The sequence below is a fragment of the Seriola lalandi genome, unplaced genomic scaffold, assembly GCF_002814215.2.
Source record: "Seriola lalandi dorsalis isolate HSWRI2012SDOR001 ecotype SW California unplaced genomic scaffold, Sedor1 jcf7180002054562, whole genome shotgun sequence".
In the NCBI taxonomy this organism is placed as follows: Eukaryota; Metazoa; Chordata; class Actinopteri; order Carangiformes; family Carangidae; genus Seriola; species Seriola lalandi.
This window is the reverse complement of record NW_019525115.1, coordinates 236,716-262,356: the sequence shown is the minus strand read 5'-3', so window position 1 is coordinate 262,356 and position 25,641 is coordinate 236,716. Positions and strand designations below refer to the sequence as shown.

At 38.8% G+C, this 25,641-nt stretch overlaps 3 protein-coding genes and 3 non-coding genes across 15 annotated transcripts in view; 5 read left to right on the top strand and 1 right to left on the bottom strand.

The window, feature by feature from the left end:
• The first annotated feature begins 2,040 nt into the window (after window positions 1–2,040).
• On the top strand, window positions 2,041–2,112 carry trnah-gug (transfer RNA histidin (anticodon GUG)). The gene has a single exon. It is a non-coding gene; the product is annotated as a tRNA-His (tRNA).
• A 460-nt stretch (window positions 2,113–2,572) lies between these two features.
• trnah-gug (transfer RNA histidin (anticodon GUG)) lies at window positions 2,573–2,644 on the top strand. Its single transcript has one exon. It is a non-coding gene; the product is annotated as a tRNA-His (tRNA).
• Window positions 2,645–3,507: 863 nt separating this feature from the next.
• On the top strand, window positions 3,508–12,215 carry clptm1l (CLPTM1 like). Its single transcript, XM_023416247.2, has 18 exons — window positions 3,508–3,769; window positions 4,840–5,060; window positions 5,265–5,359; window positions 5,744–5,933; window positions 6,076–6,275; window positions 6,545–6,623; window positions 6,944–7,061; window positions 7,157–7,251; window positions 7,788–7,872; window positions 8,523–8,626; window positions 9,069–9,134; window positions 9,332–9,382; window positions 9,504–9,586; window positions 9,701–9,735; window positions 9,849–9,904; window positions 10,117–10,161; window positions 10,301–10,416; window positions 10,544–12,215. The coding sequence occupies exons 2-18, from the start codon at window positions 4,896–4,898 to the stop codon at window positions 10,626–10,628; spliced, it is 1,668 nt and encodes a 555-aa protein (XP_023272015.1). The 5' UTR covers window positions 3,508–3,769; window positions 4,840–4,895; the 3' UTR covers window positions 10,629–12,215.
• Window positions 12,216–12,874: 659 nt separating this feature from the next.
• Window positions 12,875–15,701, top strand: rplp1 (ribosomal protein lateral stalk subunit P1). Its single transcript, XM_023416220.2, has 4 exons — window positions 12,875–13,084; window positions 14,201–14,275; window positions 15,077–15,188; window positions 15,575–15,701. The coding sequence occupies exons 1-4, from the start codon at window positions 13,013–13,015 to the stop codon at window positions 15,655–15,657; spliced, it is 342 nt and encodes a 113-aa protein (XP_023271988.1). The 5' UTR covers window positions 12,875–13,012; the 3' UTR covers window positions 15,658–15,701.
• A 1,410-nt stretch (window positions 15,702–17,111) lies between these two features.
• On the top strand, window positions 17,112–17,184 carry trnav-cac (transfer RNA valine (anticodon CAC)). The gene has a single exon. It is a non-coding gene; the product is annotated as a tRNA-Val (tRNA).
• Window positions 17,185–18,790: 1,606 nt separating this feature from the next.
• ptk2aa (protein tyrosine kinase 2aa) overlaps window positions 18,791–25,641 on the bottom strand; it is a 53,320-nt gene continuing 46,469 nt past the window's right edge. For 5 of the 10 annotated variants that reach the window (XM_023416221.2, XM_087176610.1, XM_087176612.1 and 2 more), the window contains 8 exons: window positions 24,443–24,505; window positions 23,779–23,859; window positions 23,569–23,608; window positions 23,118–23,221; window positions 21,581–21,736; window positions 21,294–21,374; window positions 20,754–20,839; window positions 18,791–20,664 (listed from right to left, as the gene is read on the bottom strand). In XM_023416221.2, coding sequence (XP_023271989.1) covers window positions 20,538–20,664; window positions 20,754–20,839; window positions 21,294–21,374; window positions 21,581–21,736; window positions 23,118–23,221; window positions 23,569–23,608; window positions 23,779–23,859; window positions 24,443–24,505 — 738 coding nt within the window. In that variant the 3' untranslated portion in view covers window positions 18,791–20,537. The remainder of the gene's footprint in view (window positions 20,665–20,753; window positions 20,840–21,293; window positions 21,375–21,580; window positions 21,737–23,117; window positions 23,222–23,568; window positions 23,609–23,778; window positions 23,860–24,442; window positions 24,506–25,641) is intronic. The other 5 variants (XM_087176609.1, XM_087176611.1, XM_087176616.1 and 2 more) reach the window with 1 other exon arrangement.

Below are 25,641 nucleotides of genomic sequence, written 5' to 3'. Positions count from 1 at the left end.
TCAAGGTAGAGGAAAAAAATCACTTTAGCACTTTCTGCCCTGAGGTTACGTGAGAGAATTTGGTATTAGCTGTTAAATTATTTTACCCCCAGGCCGCCCGCCCTCGACAAATCTGCATTAACAAGGTTATCATTCCCGCTCTCTCTGTTTTACACACGACCTCTGCAAAATTGTTGGATGTGGAGTATGTAATGTTTTATGTAGTGCTTTTATAACCTGTGCTTTTAATGGATATAAATTCAGTAAATAATTCCCCACATTTTTAAGAGGGAAATCACTTATTTCTGCATAAATCCCACAGCCCCATGTTAAACAGGCCATGCCTCAGTTTATATCGGTTTCGTTGGGCCTGTTGGGTCAGAGTGAGTTTGAATGGATGTTTGCTGGTAAACACCCAGGTGGACAATAACAGTGTGGGCAGCTGGAAAATATGCAGCACATCTCCTCGCCTTGGTGTAGGAAGCGCAGTCAAGACAGAAAGGACTTACACAACCCAAGCTGGTTATGCTCGGATTAACACTATAATCATGTCTAAAATACTGTGAATTTGTCATTATACTAATGACAACCACCACATGATTTCTGTGCATTGGTAATTTAAGCCTATGATGCTAATCCAATATGAGCATGCTCTCCTTAAAAATATTGAATATAAGCAACATTTTTTTAATTTGCATGTCATTTCATCATCTCATTTTTTTAGGACAAGACAACAAACACACAAAACGTATTCTGCACAAGCCCAGTGTTGCAAAATTGCAACGTCACATTTAACCATCCTAAAAAAAGATCTCTGAATGTTTTTTTTTTCTAAAGACTACATTTTCACAGTCAGTGGGTCTTATTGTTTATCCTCATGATGCTATTGGATAGAATACGTCTTTATAGGTTCGGTCATCTGACCATGAACTCACACTACCTGCGAACTTTCCTCCGAGCTCATCTCCTTGATTCACTGGACTGGATTTGTCAAGATTCAAGCCATTAAATTACCTGAAATATTTTTATTTGTGTTTATTACAATGTCTAGAAAATGAAGATGTTAAGTTATTGTGGAAAACATTCATCAAATTTGATTTTACAACACTGGGTCATTGTGCTACTTACAATGGCCTGTGCACCTGACACATTACATGGAGACATTGAACTTCTCACTTGTTCACATATGGAAAAAAATATCATTAGAAATATAATATATGCAATGATTCACTATAACTAAGTTTTATATTTGTTTTCTCTGTTATTTTTTCTAATTTAGACCAGAATTCATAATAATAAATGAATTAATGGTTTTTGGCATTTGAAACTCTGTCTACTCTTTAGTATTATAACAGAGGACAGAATAGGCCAGACAGAGAGGTGGAAGTGTTGAGAGTGGAGATCCAAGTCCTAATCCTAATCCTTTCCACAGTCACACAATAACATTTATCTATTCTTTCAGGTTATCTACTACTAATAATATTCACGTGTGTATGTGTAAGAGACCGTCTACACACTGTCTCTCTCACTGACTCTACACTCTGTGGACTATGATAAAATTTAGTTTTTTTAAATTAATAAATGATTATTCATAAAGATATGACTGTTGTGTTATTATTATTCACAATGTATACTATTATGGGGCTAAATAGGCAGTGAACCCTGCGAATGAAGCCTGAGTTGCTCTGTATTTATGTTCAGACAATGTGAGTAAAAATTCAGAAATTCTACTCTCACTGAGGCCCAACGTTGCGATATTACAACGTTTTCCTAAAAACTTATTAAAACCTAAAACATTCGAAAACCCTTTAGTTTCTACATCAGAGGCCTCCTACAACATCTGGAGGGTGAAAGTTTTTTTTTTTGCTATTTCTTTTTTTCTATGTCTGGGTTTTACAGGGCTAGCACTGAATTTAAAATTAAGTGATTTAATACAAAATAAACCGTTGGCCGTTAGTTACATTAATTGTCTATTTAGAGTGTGATTACGTAGAGGCCTATAACTAAGAGCCCCCTTGGATCTGTCGAGGTCCCTCCCCATGCCCACCAGCTCGGTGGCCAGCCGTGATCGTATAGTGGTTAGTACTCTGCGTTGTGGCCGCAGCAACCCCGGTTCGAATCCGGGTCACGGCAGCTTGTTTTGGCAGAGAGACCTGCGCTCATGCAGAGACACGATGACCTAAGTGTTGTTGCTTTCTTTACCTCACGTCCAGGTTGTTTCTGCTTCTGACAAAAAGGTGACGGGGACAGCGATACGTTGCTCTGCCAACATCTCCGCACGTGTGTTCGAGGAGAAACCCGCCCCCTCTGTGAGCTCCTCTTTCACAGCCTTCAATGGCAGGTTTTTGGCTTCTGGCCGACTTGTTTCAAGAACAGAAAAGACAGATATATAAAGATATGAGCCAAAAAATGAAATAAGACTGATAAACAATTTCAGACGTATTTAAAGAACAAAGAGTTAAGGAATATAGGCCTATTTAAGAATTTTGATAAATAGCCTATCTTCAAGATCAATTAAAATCGCTTCAATCTCAGCACGGAATTCTGTCAATAATTCTACCTGTTGAGGTGCACGTACAGGACTTGGTGGCGCGCCGTGATCGTATAGTGGTTAGTACTCTGCGTTGTGGCCGCAGCAACCCCGGTTCGAATCCGGGTCACGGCACTCTGTTTTAATGTTGAGATAAATGCACGCACAAATTATCTGATACTGACACTTCTGTCCATTAATCAAATAACCAAACTAATAGATACTGATATGGTCACAACCTGCTCCAAACGAAAGGATTCACACATGATTTTCTAACTAAAGATTTATTTTGACAAAATATGAATGAACTAAAGGCAATGTGAAGTATATTAATCAGCAACATCAGTGGTATAGTGAGGGATAGAGAGAGAGCGACAAAGACTGACTGAATCCACTTACTTTTATAACTTATGAACAGCCAGCACAGGTGGTAGTAATCATTCATACACTTCCTGCTTCACTCCCGAAAATGGAGAAAGGACCACTCACAAAGGTCAGCCCAAACAGGAAGTGAAGCGGGCCATCCCAACATCATCTGTGTTTGCTGTATTAATTGATTGATTTGACTGCCCTAGCAACTAATCAGCAGGCTATATTTGTTTATCCGACCTTCATTTCTATAGAGTGGTCCATCAGAGAAGTAACACTGTCTTTTCCACAGCATCCTTGTGCACACAGGACAACAGCGACATAATTTCAAAGAGCAGAAACCATACCCTTAGACAAACACACTCACAACTTATAAACTGCAGCTAACAGATAAGGATAAGCGGTAAAGAGATAAGAACTGTGTCGATGATAAGGACGTTCAAACCCATCAAAAATTGCATCAAGCCAAGCCAACCTTATAGTCATAAATATAAGTAAATAATCAACTTTACCCAAAATTCTGATAGATGTTAGTAATGTAGAATAGCTCTTATTTGGAATAAATAATTGATTTGTTTGGTCTTTCTCGGTGACGTTAGTCTCGCGTTACTACTCCCCTAAAATCCCGTCCAACAAAATCAACCAGGAAGTGAATGGCGGAAATATAGATCCACCTCACGCTTTCAGTTCACAGTTTTTGGCCATACCTGTTTTTTCCCCTGAATGGAGAAGCCAGAGGAGTAGGCGGCAGATGTGTTCAGATAAAAGCGGTGGACGGTTTTGAAGAAACGATGTCGTCGCGTTTAACTACCTGGCAAGAACGGTAAAGTGAATGGACAGATAGCCACCAGCGAAGGTCCTGTGACTGACAACCTGCAGGATTAAACACCGGTATGTTTAACTTTAAAGACTCTTGCTTCCATTATATGCCACAACATATGAGATAAAAATAAGTATAAAAACGCAGTGTTGGATGAGTTGAAAACAACAGATTTGAAGAAACATTAGAAAACAAATCCTTTGATCTTAAACCCAGGAAAATCAGCCATATGGACATTTGACAGCAAGTGTCTCAGAATTTAAATAATTTTAAGGACTAACAATTGTCTCTAGCCCGCCTACAATCAATCAAATGGTGGTCAGTCAACACAAACAGCGAATAACTGGTGGTTATTTACTGTAACCTCAGGCAGCTGAATAATAAATCTGTGGTACATAAGCCTGACAACTATGACCAAAGTGTTCACAATAAGTCTTTTATTTTGAAATGACAGCTGCATAAATCTATGTGAATACGATGTGTCTGTCAGTGTCAGAAATAGTCTGACTAGATGTGAGGCGCTGCTGTCAATTCATCTTTCGGTTTTAGCCAGAATAGTTTAACAATGACCAGAGGAGCAACTTCTGGCAAATGTTCTTGACCAGCTGTAAGTTTTTGATACCCTTTCCACATACTTTTATGTACTTTTGGTATTTTATTATTTTTCAAATAACATTATATGTATAAATATTACCTTTATTGGATGCTTGATAGTGCATAGACAAATGGCGAACAAGGAGGGAGAGAGGGGTGTGATGCAAGAGGGGAGAATGTCATAGTAGCATATTAATGTCCATAAATATTTAATGAGATGCTTTAAAATTATTTATGGGTGTAATCTTTGTGTCTACATACTTTTGGCCATGCATTTTAGTTTCATTTCTAAGGTGACTAACTGGTAATGCATGGAATTTAAACAGAGACACCTCTGCCAGTTAATGAACAAATGCTCACTCTCACCACCATTCTTTCATCTCACCATATCAGTATGAATTTTTTACTACTCCTGTTAATTCTCCAAGCCCAAGCCAGGAAACTCAAGTGATGTCATTTAAGTATTCTTCTCTGACCTAGTCATATCAAATCCCATTTAAACATCATACTACCCGCTTATCCTCCAACTGTGACTCTTCATTCGCAGACATATGGCCCTGCTCCTCAGCTAGCCGAGGGAGACAACGATACAACACAAGCATCATGTTTCTGAAAACATCGTTCACCACCCTCATCGTGGGGGTGTTTGTAGTGTACGTGCTCCACACCTGCTGGGTGATGTACGGGATAGTGTACACCAAACCCTGCGACAGCCCCAAAGGTGACAACTGTATCACACCCTACCTGGCAGGGAACCCGAAACTACAGGTCAGTTATGTGGATGCGTAGATGGATCTGGTCTCACTGACTGATCAGTTTTGATTGCTGTTTGTCTTCTGTTCAGTTGTCTGTGTGGGTGGTTTGGTTTGAGTAGAAGTGGGTAGGAACAATGTTCCAGTTTGAATAATCATTTTAATAAGTTTAAATAATAATGTAATAATAGCTGTAATATCTCGCTCTGTGTTTTACTAGTTGAGTATCTACACTGCACTGCGGCCCAATGGAGAGGGAGGACATACCCTGATCCACAAAGAGGAGAACTTTGATGTCAACAGCAAGTTTGAGAGGTTGGTGCGACTTGCATGTTTTAGTGACAATGGGAAAATTTGTATTTTCTGTCCTCACATCTGATTGGTTAAGTATTGTAACAGCAGTGTTACCTAAATTCATTATAACAATGATTTATAAAACACTTGCAGATCAGTATTTCAGGTTTTTAAATACACAATGCATAACATTAGCATGCAGTTTTTTTCAAACAACACCAGTGTAATGCATGCAGACATATTCTGACATGTAGTATAAAATCTTATGATTATGCTATTGTTTCAACCATATCACACTGGGCTTTATAGCAGCTATCCATCAAATTAAGTCCATTGTAGACAAAATTATGAAACTGTATTAAACATTTTTTTTTTTTTCATGTCTTCTCTCTCTCTCTCTTCCAGGATAGTCAGTGTCTCCCTCCCTAAGAAGACCCGTAACAATGGAACTTTATATGCACTGATATTTGTCCATCAAGCCGGCATCACTCCTTGGGCAGATCCACGGCAGGTCCACTTGGTGGCTAAGGTCACCACGTACATGGTCCCTAAACCGCCTGAAATCTCCCTGATATCCGGCGAGGATCAAACACATGTATGTGTTAAGGGTGATCAGGTTTTTGGTTTTCTTAATTGTTATTTGTCAATTTGTCAATGCTCTGAAGATACTTTAATTACAAATCTTAACTCGTTTTGAGAGTAAACCTTTTTTTTTTTGTTTTATCTACATAATGTAGGGTCAGAAAGAAGAACCTCAGCAGACGCAGCATGGTGACGGTAACCCTGCAGCAGGGGGTGGAGTTGGAAGTGGAGCCACTTCCACATCGGATCACCCAGTTTCCCACTGGCGTTCCCGCCTGACGCTCAACATTGTTGGCGACCACTTCCTGTTTGACAAAGAATACCTGCCAAGTGATGTCCATAGATACCTCAGAGTGTAAGATAATGAATTAACACACACACACACACACACACACATACACACACACACACACAGTGCTCTCAAAGAATGAAAACGCATGGTCCGAGCATGTACAAGGTACAAGGGATATTAGAAAATATGCTCAGATTCATGCAATTTGGGACAGAATACAGATTTCCCTGTTAGTTTGAATGAAGTGGTTTCACTGGGGTTTTAGTCGTACTACTAATGGATTACACAGAGTACAAAAGACATCAGAAGATGTTTTGTTTTCTGTGTTTCAGATTCCAAAATGGGAAAAAGATGGTGTATCTACCTCTGCTGTTTGTTGATGAGCTCAGCAACCGGGTCAAAGACCTTGTGGTAAGTTTGAACTTTTAAATAAATATTATGTAACACACTGCAACAGTCTGTCTGGTAGCCTCCAAAGGCATATTTTAAATTCACAGTTTTTGTTGAACTTTATTAGAATAAAATGCAAAAACTTATTTTATGACCATTCTATTGTATGAATCAAGGCTGGTATCATGATCCAGACCCTTAATTAATTTGTTTTCACTGCCTCCAGCTATGAACTGCTTCCTGCCTCAGAATAATATACAGTCCTTGATGAAAGGTTTTGTGTGTGTGTTTGTTTGTGTGTGTGTTTGTTTGTGTGTGTGTTTGTGTGTGTGTGTGTGTAGGAGATCAACAGTACCTCCATGGAGCTTCCTCTGACCATCTCTTACGACTCCATCTCTCTGGGGAGACTACGCTTCTGGATCCATATGCAGGACGCTGTTTACTCTCTGCAGCAGTTTGGTCTGTTGCTCTCCCTGTCACACACACCGACACACATACATGCCTTGGTCTCTTCAAATAATGTATTTCTGTCTATGTCCCTGTATGTGTTGCAGGTTTCACAGAGAAGGATGCTGATGAGATTAAAGGGATCTTTGTGGATACCAACCTGTACTTCCTGGCTCTGACCTTCTTTGTAGCCGCCTTCCATGTAAGTCTGACTTCAGAGCTCTACACCACATTAGACTAGAATAGAGTAAAATAGAACAGAGCTGAGAAACACTCGGCAAAATGCAAAAATCTTTGCATTTGCTTTGCGTTGCAGGATTTTTCAACTTAAAATACTGCAACATATGTTTAGCATTTTTTATACTCTCATTTTGACTTTTTGACATAATAGCTGGATTCACTAGAATAACTGGGTTTTCTTGAAGTGGAACTTTCCATTCAACACAAAATGTCAGTATTACAGGCTAAACAAAGGTTCATACAGTCCTAAATGCTAAAATTGCATAACCACCAAATACCGCATCATCAATTATTGATGCAAGTCTGATTTTAAGCAATTGGTGTACATACGGTATGCTTTAGGAAATATGTTTGTAAAAAGCAAACATTCACCCACTCTTAACTTTCATCTCTAAACATAAGGATAGCAACACATTTGAAATATAAGTATTGACACCTCAACAATAACAGAAACATATGAAGTATGTGACTATTGCTATCTGTCTATTGTTTTTTCAGCTCCTCTTTGACTTCCTGGCCTTCAAGAACGACATCAGCTTCTGGAAGCAGAAGAAAAGCATGGTGGGAATGTCGAGCAAAGCAGGTAGGTCACCTTGTTTTTCGCCGACCTGCCAGTACACCATTCAAACAATAAAAAAAGGTAATATAGGATAAGGAACAAATGGTAAACAAACCTTTTGAAAATAACGTAAAATGGTTGAATCTACAAGAAACCAGGCACCATCTGTGTGTTGTTGTACAATCTGACTCAGTGAATCGGGGCTACTGGGTGGCCAGATGTTGCATCCTGCATCCTTCTACTCACCTTGACAATCTCAGATGCATTACGCACGTTTGCTGGCAGCTAATGGCAAGAATTAGCCATCTGCAAAATGTTGTGAGGCAATATTTGCTTCACAGCAGTATAAATAAGAGCACTTTGTCTGTACTTTATGATTCTGAATAGTTTTGACCTTTCTCTTGTGCTGGAACTGTGTTAATCCTCACGTCTGGTTTTGTGAGATGCTTGATTTATGGATTTTGATTTTGAAAGTAAGCATAAGAACATTGGAATGGACTGAGTATAACCCTATTACCTTGTAAATGCATTGAAATTATGGAAATGCTTTTATCTTCTGCTGGATTAAGTGTTACCTATAGAAAGTCTAGACCAAATGATTCATCAGCAGTGTTTCACTAATTTGGGCAAAGCCGTCACTGCATAAAACTTTGTGTTTGTGTTCTGTCTTTCAGTGCTGTGGCGATGTTTCAGCACCATAGTGATTTTCCTCTATTTGTTTGATGAGCAGACCAGCCTGCTTGTCCTTGTGCCTGCTGGGATCGGCACTATCATCGAAGTAAGTTCACAAATACTGGGAACACACACTCATAAATCTAATAGATTCATAACTACACAGAGACGTTTAAATGGATTAATCATCAATATTCAAAACAATATGTAATGTCTCTGAAAAGAGAATTTATATTCAGGATGGAGTTCATTTATTTTTCTTAGCTTTAGTATTTAGACGAATTCTACAACTACTTTATATTGACATTATGGCTTTTACATTACTTGTGACTGATACAGCTGAAAATGTAAAAAATATATTTTTTTGTATGTGACGCCTAAAATAATATTTAATATTTGCCACATTAGGGCAGAGCTCCATTGGCTCCACACCTCTCTGAAAGTCCCCTCTCCTTAGTAAAAAACACAGCAATTTTAACAAAGGAAGTATTAAGTTTAATTTAAAAGAATTCATTATATGTATTTTGGGATTGTTTTATTTTTTGCAGGTGTGGAAAGTGAAGAAGGCCTTTAAGATCCAAGTTTTCTGGAAAGGAGGCAAACCAACATTCCTGGTAGGTGTATCCTATGTAGTTTTCCTCGATGGTAAATTAATTGTTATGGGGACCATCAGAGCGATGCTGCTTTCTATCAGTACATTATGTTCATTGCCATGTTCATCTACTGACTTCACAGTTTTGCAGATTAAAAAAAATGTATCAAAACATGCTAATTCTGAGTATTTCTGTGTTTCTTTTTATTTTTGGAACAGTTTGGGAAATTAGATGAATCAGAGAGGAGAACAGAAGAGTACGATACTCTGGTAAGAAACAATAGGCTCACACACTTACACATGCATACAGAACTAACCATACTGCTGCCATGAATAATGATATAATACAGGCATGTAAGCTAATCATAACATACCGTGTCTTTCTCTGTAGGCCATGAAGTATCTGTCATACCTCTTGTATCCACTGTGTATTGGAGGGGCTGTGTATGCTCTAATATTCCTACGATACAAGAGGTAGGTGTGTGTGTGTACATAAGAAGCACAATTTTTACTTCATGATGGTAATTATGCCATGTGTCTTCCAGTCATTACCTGTCTTGATTGTTTGTCTCTCTCTCCCTGTCATAGCTGGTACTCATGGCTGATCAACAGTTTAGTGAATGGTAAGATAAAATACCTTTTACCTTATCAATTAATACATTTTTTACATCACCATTGCCTTACATTATGTGATTATGAAGAAAAGGTTAATCAACATGTTCTGTAACCTTTACAGGTGTATATGCCTTTGGCTTCCTCTTCATGCTTCCTCAACTGTTTGTCAACTATAAGGTCAGTATATCAAAGATACTGTGTTATGTTTCATACTATTTTAAAATGGAGTAATAGATCAAATAAATGTACCTTAAAGACAAAGTCACTTATGATTTCAGAGGAGGGCAAAATTGCTGGCAAAACACAACATTGGTCAGGTAGTTCCTCCAGCTCTTAGAAACAAAACAAAGTTGAAACTAACTTATTCTTCTCTGTTCTTTATTCAACAGTTGAAATCTGTGGCCCACCTGCCCTGGAAAGCCTTTATGTATAAGGTGACTGCAAAAAAATTGATTGTCATTGTTCAGTTAGAGGACTGCTGAAAATGTTTTTTGGGGGTTTTTTACCATGGCTCATGCTCTGGATTGTTATTTTTTTGTTGAATTTTAATTGATATTTATTGATCATTACCAGGCATTCAATACCTTCATCGACGATGTGTTTGCCTTCATCATCACCATGCCAACGTCTCACAGACTGGCCTGTTTCAGAGATGATGTCGTGTTTCTCATTTACCTCTACCAGAGATGGTACATGGACGGACACACACACACACGCACGCACGCACGCACGCACGCACACTTGTTTCAAAAGTTGTCTGCAAAATAATCCCAACAGTTTTCCACTCTAAATCTCTGCTTCTGTCTCCATCCTCAGGCTCTACCCAGTGGACAAGACAAGAGTAAATGAATATGGGGTTTCTTACGATGACAAACCCAAAGGAAAGACTCACAGGGACTAAAGAGGAAAGACAGGTTATTGGCTTCCATGATGTGGTTTCTGCAGGTTTTGTCTCCTGCCAAACCTGTCTCCTCCACGGATCTCATCTGGCATCAACTGAGCTGGTTTAATGGTCCAGGTGCAAAGGGGAAAAATATTTTTGTTTCTGGTCAGTTAGTTGTAAATGGTCCAGGTGCATCGACATCCTTGTGATTTGTGACTTTTTCACCCCGTCCTATAGTGCAAAGCGTTCAAAGGGAAGATCGACAATAAGCTGAATCTGTAACTCTTTTCAAACTGACGCAACAACATGGAAAAAAATGTGTTTGTGATTGGTGTGAATGGCTGGCACCCTGCTCAAGACCTGAGCCCACAACAGGTCAGACACTGCTCAATTCTGATATGAAATAGTACACTGATGACTATAGTAACTTTGCTATAGTAGGTATTGGTGGTAGCTTTGAGACCTCTTGGCCATATACTCTGCTCCTAGCTTTTTTCCACACATCATGTCAGTTCACAGCACTAGTCACGTTCTTTGTTTGTTGTAATGCCTCTTGAGAACCACTGTAGATACTGTATCTTTAGAATTTTATTGCCATGTCAAAAAGGGATTATTATAATTTTAAATGATTTTATGTTGACAAATGCCAGTTAACTGACAGAGTACGTTTTGAGAAGAGCCTGGTTCAGACTGCTTTGAGGAACAGATACTGAAACACAGTGTATCTAGGAGTTGTAAAATAACAATCAAGCGCTGCATTTTATACCTGCCAAGATGATTGAAAATATAGCTATCATATCAACTCAACATGGTTGTGACTGCAGGGAGCTTAAAATACTGCTTTGACAAATATATCCCTAATGTTTCCTTTTTCAGGCATTATTATACCATAAGCACCAAGTCTGAAACACCAGAGCTCTCACAAAAATCGGTTTGCCAGTCCTAATTACAGCTTGGATGTTGAAGTGAACACTGTACAAATTGAAAAATGGTAATTTCGGTATGGTAAAATTTAATTAGGCAAAGGTGGATAGTGATGTGCAGAATTTTAGTGCTTTTTTAGAAGGTATATGAAACTATAAAAAGGCTGTTTTTTTTTTTTTAATTTCAAATTTTTTATCCCAAATTATCATGTAGACAAAGCTAACATATGGTAACTCTGGGAATAATTACAGAATCTGTTGTCTCTTGCTCTGTCTACATGTAAATTAATACTGACATTTATCACACCGTAACACAGGAGAGTACCACCGAAAGCCATACTGTCCTTTACATCCATTCTACTTTTGTAGTTTTACCTGCTCGAGTATTTTTTTACATATCAGGGCCAAGAAAATCTGTGTGTGCCAAATGTGAGAATGATTCTTTGAACTGTTTGTGAGCTTTATATGTTCACCATAAATGGTCCATCTGATGTTTTTAAATAGACACTGACATTGTGAGGGAAACAGTAAATGGTAAGACTTATGGAAAGTATTACTAGATCTGGATTTACAGTCACATTTAGATTTTTCTGCCATAGTTCTAATGTTATGTTCAGCCTAATGGTTTTACTTATTGTGCTGTTTGTTTTTGATTGAGATGAAATAAAATTGACTGACTGAACATGTCATTTGCAGTGGATTTAAAACCTTTATAAAAAAAAAAATTAAAAAAAAACGGTACATACTGTATTCTTCAGTTTTAGATGTAAATGATAATAGCAGCATATAGACTGGCACTGTGTCACATTTCTAAAGATATACCTTCTTCTAGTGGTTTAATAAGTGCACCATATGCACACATTTGATCTTCTTTAATACATACTGCTGACAAGTTCTCAACTTAAAACTAATTTGTTTAGATAATAAATGTATAATTAATGAATACATTATAATTTATGCACATATTGTATTTTATGTTTTTGTTGCTAAATCCTATTGATGTGTTATCTTACTAGACTAAAATACATAAGATACTATATTCTATGTATTTATTGCATGTACACACTGTATACAGTCTATGGTACACACACACACACACACACACAGATAAGATAAAACAAAGACTACAGTATTACCTGAAGAAATAGGAATAATGTGTGGACAATTTAATTATTTTTCACATTTTAATTTAGTGTGTTTGTATTTTCAATTTAACGGAAAAATCTATTCGTGTTAGGAGAAGATTGAGAGGCGATCACGTCTGTCGTCACTTTGTGTACGTACTGACGTCGAAGTCACGCAGCCCTGACGCAGAGTATATTTTTCAAGCTCCCGCCCTTTCCCCCTCCTTTTCCGCTGTTGGAAGTTATCGTGCCTAAGGTGCTTGGTTCTTCGTCTGAAGCTAAGGCCCACAATCCGGCGACTAGCACCGTCAAATTTAGGCATCCGACGCCATAAACAAAAAAATAACCATCTACAATGGCCTCCGTGTCCGAGCTCGCCTGTATTTACTCCGCTCTGATCCTCCACGACGATGAAGTCACCGTCACCGTAAGTATCCCGGCTGCCGTCAGCCGTAATGTCTTCAGTGCTCCGGGGGTGTAATGTGGTGGTGAAAGCCCTAAATAAATCCGAGATAAGAACTCGATTGACTAACTGGGATAGTACTATATATGTTAAGATACGAGATAAATACGAGTTAAAGTGTACAGATGTCAAAACAACCCTATCTACCGGTCAAAATGGCGGCATGCTTGTTGCCGACTTAAGACCACGTTTCTGTATCAGGGCAGCATGTCTGTTTTCTGACACTCGTGTTTTAAATTAAAATATGTGGCTCAAGCTATTGTCACTCGCCACATGTTTCACATCTAAACTAATAGTTGAAGCTACAGATACGCCTTTCACTCAATGGTTGCTAATGCTAAGATAGTGAAACCACAATAGCACACCATGCATTTAGTATCAGGAGTATAAATTTAATGTTAACCTACACAGGTATGGGATCTCTGGTGTGCGTCTCCTCTGCTACATTAATCATAGCCCTGTGGTAGTAGTTGGTACACGTGGGTGCAGCACAACATCAATATGAGGACAGGCTGCTTAAATTACCACAGTGCACAACTTGATGCACGTAAATCTCAATGTTGTATTTTAGCAATAACTAATTAGTGAGTGTCAATGCTTAATGTGTTTAGCAGTTAAACTGTCAGTTATTTTTCTGTTGACTAGTGTAGTCTTAGTTGTCACACAATAGTTAAAAAATGTCTCTCCAAATCACTTGTGTCCACAGTTTACAGTATAAACCTATAGGTATTTAATTTACAATGAGTAAGACAAGTAAAGCAACCACTTATCACATTTGTTTAAACCTGGAAGCAGTAAATAATCTTGCTTTCTGAGAATAGTGACAATCAATAGTTTAATAGATTGACAGATTAATCAGATACTATTTTAATAAAAGTTGTCAGTTGTAGCCTCTCAAATGTGACAATCTGTAGCATTTTTTTTTTTTTTTTACCATTTTGTCCTTTTTATAGACAACTACAAATTGAGATCAACTGATAATGAAAATAATCATCACTTGCAGCCTTTTCTCAGACATGTTAAAATCATGTGTAAAGTTGGTATTAGCTGTATAATTTTGCAATGATGTCTTTTCTGCAGGAGGACAAGCTGAATGCTCTGATCAAGGCTGCTGGAGTCACTGTGGAGCCCTTCTGGCCAAGTCTGTTTGCCAAGGTAAGAGATGGACACATGTCAAAATGCTGGTGTGCCATGGTGATCTGAAGAGATCAATGTTGATTAAATGAGGGATGCTGCACATGCAGGGTTTAAAACTGTAGGATTTTTGGAGTGGTCTCTGCTGAGTTAAAATTTTTAACAGACAACGCTGTTGTATATAGTAGAATAGAGACAACTAATCTACAGCCAGAGTTAAGTTAGTGCAGCTCCAAAATCTTTTCCACAGGCAACAAGTCTTGGGGTCTACATGTTCCACAGACTGAATGTGTTTAGAACTCAACTGACCATTACAAGTGAAAAAATAATAATCCTGTATAATTTAAGAAAGATATCTAACCCTCAAGTGTCCTAAGGTGTAATACTGTAGATCACTGGCACTGTAGCTATAGTACATCACATATGAGGACTAAATTATATAATAGCTGTACTGTGTGAATTTCCTACATGTTGCCTATGTTAACAATCCAGTTTCTCTCTGGTCCATCTTATTTAAGTTGTCACTTTCTGAAGTTTTGAAGAGTGTGCATGAGGTGGTAGTTGGTGTTTTACATCCAGTTATTGGCACCTTTCTTTTTTCTTTTACACATTTAAATGAAACTTGTTGAAGCACTGATATGTAGGAAATGTTCTGCAGTGTATGTTATATATGACTGCTGTGTTGTATACTGTTAGTATAGAGACTGACTCTATGTACAGTAAGCTCAGTATCAAGTTTGAAGGGATCCAGATGCGTCATTCACAAGAATAAGCACTTTTAAGTGAGGCGACACTGACCTGTGAATGTTTTACTTGTTGTAGGCTCTGTCCAGCATTGACATCGGCAGCCTGATCTGCAATGTTGGAGCCGGAGGTGGCGCTCCCGCTGGAGCCCCAGCTGCTGGAGTTGCTGCTGCTACTGGTGACGCCCCAGGTAACTAGACATTTTGATTTAGTAAGGGTTTTCTACCGTCTTGAGTCAAACTTTCCACAAATTGGTAATTAGGTTTGGAGGTTTTTTGGGTTGTTTTTTTTTTTTTTTTTCTTAGTCTAACAATTAGTTATGTGCTTATGGCTTTGACATTACAAGCTGAAGAACCTGTGAACAATTTGCTAACTGGTGTGAGACTTTGCTTGATTCAAAGAGAAAACCTTTCAAACAAGTCTTCACCATATAGGAACTTTGCATACGCTGATTATCTCACATTTTTGGCCAAGTGTTTGAATTGTCAGAAATGTCCCAGAGTTCAACTGCAAAGGAGAGCATGCATATTCTACATCTTAAACTTTAACCATTACCTTTTTGCTTTGCCCCTGCAGCCAAGGAGGAGGAGAAGAAGGAGGAGAAGAAGGAAGAGTCCGAGGAGTCCGATGACGACATGGGCTTCGGTCTCTTTGATTAAAACAGCTGTTTTTGTAACAAAACACAATAAAAGTATAAAAATGAGAGCTGACTTGTCTGTGTTCTGTGCTATGATTGTCTTTGGTAAAGACAAGTTTCATTACATTTTTTTTTTTTTTTTAACAAACAAGAGGCTTTGGCACATTAAACATTTAAGTGGTGGATATATTTTTATTATAAGTCTCTGAAAATATCTGTGGTAGTGGGACAGTGGCTGCCAAGAATAAAGCAGAATTGATGCTCAAAAAAGGAAACCAATGGACAGTAAAGATGGTTGATGGATTGCACTAAAATTAAAATGCACAAACTGAACTGAAATAATTAAAAGACAGCACAATTGATGCTGACCCAATGTAAAACACATTAGTATGTCTAGTGGATAGATTATTCAGAAGACAATACAGCACTTGGTATCTTTTCATTATGCTTATTCATGAGCTCGTGAACCTGTAATGATTGGTGTCAACATGTTACTCATTACAGTCGCTTTTTCTCAACTTTTTACTTGACTTTATTTTCTTACTTAATTTTCCCTCTAAATCACAATAACAAAAGCACACACACACTAATTGGGTGATTAAGTTTTAGTGAAGTTCTTATAATGTCTCTGGTTTGACGGGGTGGGCATGACAGTAAGCAGAAAGGGAGCTTTTTAGACAAATGAGTACATTTAGGATGTACAGTGTAAATGTGTACCAAAAAAGACAGATGTAGTCGGTGAGACATAAGAGAACCACAAACCCGGAGGATGTTCAGGTAGGTAATAGTTGAATCTGCTGTGATCTCAGTAACAGTCACAGATTGATGAACTTTCATTCAAAGAAAATGAAAATTCATTTTAAGAAGTCCTAACGCCTAGTTCATTAGTCATAGCTTTACTTCGTTAGGGACACGGGTCTTTAAAGTGTATTAATATACCGTATTCCCTCTTTAACTGTAGAAAAGACTTCAAGGATAAGGGGTAAGAGGTTGGTTTGGCAAATGTATGCCTGTTTAACCGCACTACCTTCGTTAAAGTGCAGCACGCAGCCGCTTCCCTGAGCTTTGCTATGACAACCACCCGGCACTATCTCCCATGCAGCCGACCATAGAGTGCTGAACTGGGTTTTCTAACTTTTGACAATAAAGCAGGCGGCAGTGTTTTTAGTCAACTATGAGACTTTTTGTCAGAGTCAACAATGATGTTAAACACAACCGACGGTCTGCCTCCTACACCAGCCACAAATAACCTTACTGGTAACAGGTAACATTAGCTAACGCTTCCCACTAGCTAAACACTTGAATACCTCTTTGCTACAAGTTATCGCTAGCTTCCGAATAGTTATAAAACGTCAACATAAACGTTAAAAAAAAGCAGGTCTGACCACTTACTGTCGGCATCCTCACAGGCACAAAAAAAAAGTTTTCAGCGGTTAGCTAGAATTTATACCTGGTAAAAGACCTTAACTAACATGAGTTTCCGTAGTGTAGTGGTTATCACGTTCGCCTCACACGCGAAAGGTCCCCGGTTCGAAACCGGGCGGAAACACTTTTTTTTCGTTTTCAATTTTACTGTCAAACACACGAAAGAACAGTTAAAAGTGCTTCACTTGCAGCTGGAGTGCTGAAGCCAACCAGCCGGTTACTCATTCCGCGACTCACGACTTCGAGTGTGATATTGCTTTTATACAACAGTTGTACGAGCGCCACATTAGTTATAAGCAAGAACAGATTATGATTTGTTTGTCTGTTTCATCATCTACGCCAACTCAAATAACATTGTCTTGACCTGCACGGTGCAAACTAGCTTGCTACTTTGTCTACACGTTACCTCAGGTGTGCGCTGAAGTATCCAAGCTTTTTCCCTTTCTTCCTCTTCTGACCACCATACATCATTTAATTCAAATTTTATTTTTGGAAATATATTCATCTTTGCAAAGTTTGCTACAATCTAAGATAGATAACGACCGTTATTGTAACGCTAATTAACGATTAATAGAACACCTGTAAAGCGGAGCGATACGCCTGGTTAAAAGTCTCAGTACTCATGGAATGCCTCTTCCCCAATCTATTTACCTGGTGGGAACTAACTAACTTGAAAAATAAGGCATAAAAAGTTATAGTATTTATGGTGACATTTTAATGGGATTTTTCGACAGAAATTAAACTCAACAAACTTTGATATATTCAGCATTTGTTTGTTGCATGTAGCATGTTTACCGCTGCTAGCTTACTGCTAGCCTACAGAAGACAGCGGCCAGAGCTAGCTTGCTAGTTAACGCTTGCTAACATTGTTAAATAACATCAGTTGACATTCCTGGCCCCTTTCAGTCAATCAAACGATAGCATGCCTAAATCAGTCGTCTTGGAGACGTAGCCAAATATTGGTGGGGACAATTCTGTCCTCCCAAAATATTGGTAAGGACATGTCCCTACTGTTTCAACAGTGTTGTTCATCAGCTCCATGTTAATCTCACAACAGTGAGATTAACATGGAGCTGATGACTCACACTGCCAATGAACAATGTTATTTTTGCATTTACTGTTAGAAGAAAGCCCCTAGTCCTGGCAGGTCAAACTGTGTTACATTACACTACATTTAATAGCCCTTTATTTTGTTTAAGATTTTTTCATTTCCCTTTGTGTTTGCCAGACAGTGGTTGGAGTTCTGCCCACAGTTCAATTTTGGTGTTGCCCAAAGGGAACCGGCGGGTTCTCTCATCTCTGCAGAGCATTTCTGAGGTTCTGTTACAATGACCGTTCAGTTTTTGGTCACCTCCTTGACCAAGGCGCTTCATGTCCAATTACTGGGATTGGCCGGGCGGCCAACTCTAAGAAGAATCCTGGTGGTTTGGAATGCCACAGCAAAGGGTCTGAATCTTTTATAAATTATATTTTAGTTTTAGATTTTTAATAGATCTGCAAAATTGTATCCATTTAAAATAAAATCTACAACCCAGAATTCAAGAAGAGTTCAAGAAGATCTTTTTTAGTCTGAATCCAAGCACATAAAGATCCTCTAAAGTAATACAGCAAATACTAATAAATATATATAAAGAAATGTATCTTTCTGTTATCTTTACAAAGAATATAAAGGCAGACAGAGACGAGTGAAAGTTAAAATGCTCAAAAAAGAAAGATGAGTGCTAGCTGTATTTCTTAATGATAACAGTGTTTTTATTTGCTTGGTTTAGCAACTGTACATGTGGCTCCTTCCTGAGAATACTGCTCACCTCAGGGGAGAGGAAACAGTGGAAAGGAGAGAGAATCAGAGAGGGAGGAGAGGAGGAGAGAGCATGGGTAACAGAGGAATAAAAAGAAGAAATGCACAGTGGCAGAACAGGAGAAGAGAGGGAATAAAGGTATAAATAACTCCTGTACAGGAGGTAGAAAGATAGAAGAAGACATGAAGACAAATGGAGGAGAAATAAAGAGCAAATCACATTAGACATAAACAATTCCTGGTTTGGAGAAGAGTTTACGATGCAACTATTTCAATGCAGACAAAAAAAAAGTGCAGCCAGTTGTACGTAAATGAAAACTGCAACTGTAATTCACCTCCTAATAAAAACTAAAAGATTATCATCAACGTTGAATTCTGTTTGAAATATGAACCGACAGTTTTGTAAAATAAGTATTTCAAAGTCCCTGAAAATCAAATTCCTGGATCAACTAACCTGAAGGAAATTTGACAGAGAGTGTAACTGAAATCTTGCACATTGTTGAGTGTACATGACTGATGCAACAACACATTTGGCTTGAATATACAATGCAAGCAACAAAGTGACCAATGAATTTTACACTGAGTTGCTGCTAAAAACAATTAACCAATATTTTGAGTGAAATGTTCCTCTTTTTTTTTAATCAATTGCAGTTCATTTGGCACAGGGCGACCTGCTATACAGTATAATTAGCACCTCCATGGTAACTTAAAAATGACCCTTCCTCCACCTCTCACCCCTCCATCCCCTCACTCTCCCCCCAGTTCATCCCTCCCCCTTATTCACTAACAACTCATGCCTCAGAAATGTGTTAAAAATATAGCTTCTTTGTATATTTACTATGTAGTTAACTTAAAAAGTGGCCTGTGGCAGTTTTTTTTTATCATGTTTTTCCATAAAAAGACATTTAGTTTGTTCTTCAAAATTCAGCTTTCATATTTCATTTTTATGCCATGTCTTGATGCCTGAGATAGAGAGATCTAGGGAGGAAGATGAAAAAAAAAGAGAGATGAAATTATGACATATATGAGCAGCTGTACTGTAAATCAGTCATTTCTGCTCATACAAGTTTCAAGAGGAAGACTGAAAAACTGACACAGACATACTGTAAGAGTCAAGGCTGAAAGTAGTAGTAATAATAATAATAATTAATTATGATATAAAAGCATGTTTAAACAACAACCTTATGAATTCATCTTCATCATCCTCCTCATTCTGGCTCTTCAGTTCCAGTTGTTACATCCTGCATATGTGGAGAGTGTTAGTCTTGTGTTTATGTGGCAAGTCGATGACGCGTCTGTGCAGTCCTGCAAACGAGCCTCTGAAATCTCCTGTTTAATTCATTTTCTTCAAAGATTAAAAAGTAGTGATGGATGATTCTTGAGGATACGTGATGGGAGAGAAGAGTGTTTCTCTGGATACAAAAGCAAAATAATGCAACAAAAGTACAAAACAACACAATATTGACCAAAGAGCGGAGAGAAAAGGAAGCGGTGAATGTTTGAGGGAGAAGAGGGAGCTGATTGTTTCAGTCAGTCATGTCTGCTGTCCATCAGTCGGTGTTTTTCATCCATCACTGATATCCATCTAAATGTTCTCTTCTGCTGCACTCTCTGTTTCCATAGCAACATAATCCCCTGGCCCCGCCCCCCGCCACTTCCAGGCGTGAACGGATCCGGGGCTAATGTGGGCGGGTCTGGGTGATCATCTTGAGTCGTGATTGGTCGATGACGTCCAGCAGGTTCTTGGCGTCGACTGCGAGGGCGTGAGCTGCCATTAGCATCTGTTTCTTGTAATCCTTTTGTAAACTGTCCAGAGAACAGAAAACAACTGTGTGACCATCGCTGTGAAACTACATCATTGATCAACAGAACACATACAGTGCATTCGGACCCACCTTGTCATGACATACTGTTGAGCCAGTTTCATCTTCGCTATCAACTCTGCCAGATCTGAATTCAACAACTTCTGGGCCATCTCAATCTGTGATAATACAAACAAAACAGCAGCTTCTGAGTCACTTCAACCAATTAAAGAATAACTATGAAAGAAAAAATGTATATTTACAAAGTTGTAGGAGTCACAACAGACAATTTATGATTTAGTAGATGGAGCCTTTCTAGGCCATCCCTAAAAGTCTAGGTAGACTGCTGCTCATGCTCACACCCATGTCAGCTGTAAGCTAAGTCGCAGCCATCAGTTAACATGTTTTTTCTTCCACAATTCAGAAACTTTTTTTTGCCTTTGTAACAATGTGTGGGAACTAGAAGTCACACAGGGCTGTTTTCCATGCAGCATTTGACGTGATAACATGAGTCTGCATGGAGAAGATGTGCAAAAGTAACATCTTATCCCTGTATGTTTGAGTGAAAGAAAATAATCATTCAATTGTAGAGCATAAAAATGTGTGTGTGTGTGTGTGTGTGTGTGTGTTTACCTCTCTGTGTGTGCTGGCAGGCAGCACAGGAATTGTCTCATCTACTGTTGCTAGCAGAGTCCTCAGAGCCAGCCCCACCTCCTAAAACACATTTTTGTGATAATCTTTAGTCAACATGCACTTTTAAAGACACAAGATGTTTTAATGCACCTTGTGTCTCAATACTTGAGAGAGAAGGTAAACAGTTCTTGACAAAGCTCATGTGTCAGTCAGGACAACTCCGTTTTGCAGATGCTTGTCAGAGTTGTACTTTCTTTTCATTTTCAGAGATTGAATGTGAATCCTACCTTGACCATGGGGACGTACTCCTCTGGTGCTGCAGGCTGAATCCTGTTGGACATCTCTATCACAGCTTTAACCAGTCCTGTCACATTCTCATACACTTTGTCGTTAGAACGATCCAAGTTGGCGGTGGGAGGCGGGCTGATCTCCTGAGGCTGCAACTGCACCAGGGGAGAGAGATTTTTTTTTTTTTCAGTAAACAACTTATGAGGAAAGTATTAATTTCCAATGTAATTTCTCTTTCCTCTATTTTATCACATTATTATTTATGACAAATTGGATTTTTAAATATGAGCAAAATAACATTTTCTTCTGCCAATGTCAATATAGATAAGTGTAGTTATGCAGACTTAACACTGGGGGGCAGAACCTGACTACACAAAAACTAGAGGCACAAAGAGGACGATTTACACTCCCTCTCTCAAACACACACAAAACCCCCCCCACACACACACGCACACACGCACACACACACACACACACACACACACACACACCAGATCTCATAGTGACCTTTGATGATTACCATCTACATGCATTTCTACCTACATACTAGATACCTCAACTTTTCTACTGTGAAAAATGAGTGTTTAGGTTGTTAGTGCAAACTGGCCTCTAACCAGTTAATGACAGGAACTAACTCAACTTCCCTCTAAGGATGGTAGAGTCAGTCTACTGAGCATCTACTAATCTGTGCTACAACACTTACAGTGGCATTTTAGATTTATTTTTCTTCACCAGAAATATTCACAAAATGTTTTATTATAAAAAGATTGCTGACATCACCCAAATATAACCAGTAGCTCAGTAGTATGTAGCTGGTGGTACCCATAACTGTTAATGGGAATTTCTGTTTTGTCTTATTTTTCTGAAGTGCCCAATAATGATATTTTGTTCTGTCACTGGTGAAGAAAAAAATCATTTTGCTTCACTGCAAAGTGACAATAACTATGAGCTAACTAACTCTACAATGATAACAGACACACACAGATCATCTTACCCTCCACGGCTATGGGGAGGTTGAAGAGAGGAGAGAGAGGTGGGGGCAGGTGGATGGGGGTTTGACAAGGATGAGGGTGAGGGGGAGTGTGCAAAAATGGGGGAAGTGTTTGACGGATAGATTGGTGGATGCAGAGTAAAAAAGAGAGAGGATATGGATGAAGAACAAGACGATGGGTGTTAAAGGAAACACAGGATGGAGGGATGTTAATGACAGAGGGGAAGAAGAAATAAATGGGGGAGAGAAGAGGGACAGCACATTAGGCCAAAGCCAACCACAGGCAAGGCATGACATGGCACAGCATGCAACCCATCAGCACAATGCCAAATAGTTTTCAAGTCAAATCAAAAACTATACGCCAGAGTGGGACTGTCCAAACCAAGCAAGCAAGATTAACACAGTTCCTGACTAAATAAGGTTAAATAAAAGCATAATGAAGGAATATTTGTTCACAAGAATGATCTTAATCAGCTACATCTGATCATTTTTAAACTTAAACTGTCCCATTTTGAGCTTCCGCATATTTACGTGTGCATATATACCTTGACCCCCTCGTTGTAGCTGTCCACAGGGCAGAGACTGGCCAGGTTGCTGAGGTGACAGGGAGCTCCAGGGCGGGGCGGCTTCTTCGGAGGGGCTACATGTTCTGGGAAAAAAAGGAGATTGCTTGTATCATTGGTATGATAGCATGCTAGGTAAGATGCATGTTAATAGGTCAATAGGTAAAGAATGTAACTATCATTGATGTACATGTTAAGACATCAATAATAAATGCAATAATACAAGATAGAAGCTATGATATATAATATTTCAGTATGATTAACAGTCTAAAAGGGTAAATCTGTATAATAAGTACTTCTACTTTTCATACATTTTGCTGGTAATACTTTACTTGAATGCAGGACAGTGTGTTATCACTACTTTCACTCAAGTACAGAATGAGAGCACTTGTACTCCATAGTATGGAGGATGTCAGTATGATGGTTCTCTCACCTGGTTTCCCTACAGGCTGGTAGATGTGTTGGCTTCCACCCTGTGCAGAGACAGAAAACACTCAACAAGTTAATGCCAAACTTTTGTTATGGTACCTAAAACTTCCAATAGCCTTTAATCATGAAATAATAAAAAGAAATCTGACATAAATTATTTAAATAAGACATCTCATGTTATGTCATTTCAGGAAAGAGTTAATAAAACACTAACTTCACATGCTGAATTCAAGAAAACTGCATTAACAGTTGTTATGGTGTACTGAGAAGTCCCTCCAGCAATGGCACCGGTCAGCTGATACAGTGCAGAGAGATAATCAGGGTAAAGCTGAAAACTTGCATTAGCTTTAGGATATTATAACCCTGGTTTGCAGTAAGATAGGACTGTGCAGTGCTTCTGGGTTTAAAGTTCCCATGAGCCTTCTGTGGTCATGTGGTTGGTGTGTAGGCAGTGCCCTCCCTGGCACACAGACAGAAATACTTTCCCTCCTTCTCCCAGCGTCTGTATTTCCTCTCTCCGTCTGTTTGTCTGTCAGTCAGTCAGTCGGGCTGAAAGCTTCTCTCTGCCTCCCTTTCACACTTTTATTTCTCCTTTTTTTGCTATACTTTCTAATTTCTGCTACTTTATCTGTCCTACTTCCTCTTTTCCTTCTTTTAAGCAACACCAAGTATTTGTTTTACCATAGCATCCCTTCTTCCATCACTATCTGTGTTTCTGTGATTGAAAAGTCAATGCATCTTCATTGCAGCTAAAAAAAACCAACTCATGAGTAAATTTACTTAAAATGTAAGTACCAACACAATGTTCACACAATGTTCACACACACATGCACACACATGCACACACACACACACACAACAAACAAACAGTGACTGACCGGTGCTTGTAGTGAGCCGTCCTCTCTGTCGATGCTTCCTCTGCTGTTTCTGGACTCAGCCTTCTGCAAGGAAGAGACACAACCACAAAATTAATCGGGAAAATGAAATGAAATGAAGAAAAACAAGCATGTGTTTCTGTGTAATTTCCATTCCTGTGAAATTATACTCAAGTTTTCCCAGGGAGTTCTAGTTCCACATTTAAATGCAACAAATTAAATGAAATAACACAGCTTTGTTTCCACATCATTAACATTTGATACAACCACAGGCAAAAAGTAAAACACAGCCAGTAGAAGGTTTACCAGTCACCTACAGGTTCTAGAAATAAATAGTTTAGCAAATCAGCTTCTGTATTGGTTTCTTTTCCTAACCAAAAAACACTCAACAGAAAAAAAATCACAATTTAACTAGAAAGATGATTTTGCCGACTTTAAACTCCACCAGTTACCAAGACCTGCAGCCGCTTCTCATTTTTTCATCTACTTTGCATAAAAACACATCATCATTCAGCATCATCAGCATCATCATCATCATCATCATCATCATCATCATCATCATCATCATCATCATCAAGTCAGTAAGGATGAAGAGCAGCAGATAAGCACCACTGTGGTCACATATAGATAACGACACAACTGCAGTCTTTTCGCACATTAACTCCTACAGAAAGCAACATCATAAAACCTGTCAAACGTGACTGCTACTGCTATCTCCCCCTCCCTCTTTGTCTCTGTTTCAGTACCGTTTTGGTGAAGCACGCCTTGAAGAGATGCATCCTGGGAGAACAGTGCCTGAAGAAGATGGGAGGAGGAACGCAGAGAGTGGAGGCCATCGAAAGAAGGGCGGGGATAGGGACGGAAAGTATGAGAGAAAGATAAGAGAGAGATGGAAGCGAAGGAAAACTTAAGACATAGAGAGAAAGAGCGACTGAGAAATCAGAGGGGGAAAGAGAGGCAGAGAAACTGGTGCAGACATAAAACCAAGAGCGTAAAAGACTGTTTGAAGAGACTGAGTGAAATGAACTGAGAAAGACAGAAAAACTGAGTCAGGGAAGAATGGAGGGGGAGGAAAAGACAGAGGGAGAAAGAGGGAAAGCTTTTCCAGAGGAGGAAAAGCTCCACTGAGCCACAGAGACAAAATCCTGGAGGGGAAAGATCCAACCGCCTCACTCTCCTCTCTGTTTCTCTCCTTCAGTCTG

Excerpts from the sequence above, each read along its gene's own strand:
- clptm1l (XM_023416247.2), top strand. The coding sequence starts at position 4,896 with ATGTTTCTGAAAACATCGTTCACCACCCTCATCGTGGGGGTGTTTGTA. Across the intron at positions 7,252-7,787 it reads TCTTTGTAGCCGCCTTCCAT|CTCCTCTTTGACTTCCTGGC; the intron begins GTAAGTCTGACT and ends TTGTTTTTTCAG. Across the intron at positions 9,587-9,700 it reads ATATTCCTACGATACAAGAG|CTGGTACTCATGGCTGATCA; the intron begins GTAGGTGTGTGT and ends TCCCTGTCATAG.
- rplp1 (XM_023416220.2), top strand. The coding sequence starts at position 13,013 with ATGGCCTCCGTGTCCGAGCTCGCCTGTATTTACTCCGCTCTGATCCTC. Across the intron at positions 13,085-14,200 it reads ACGATGAAGTCACCGTCACC|GAGGACAAGCTGAATGCTCT; the intron begins GTAAGTATCCCG and ends TCTTTTCTGCAG. Across the intron at positions 14,276-15,076 it reads GGCCAAGTCTGTTTGCCAAG|GCTCTGTCCAGCATTGACAT; the intron begins GTAAGAGATGGA and ends TACTTGTTGTAG.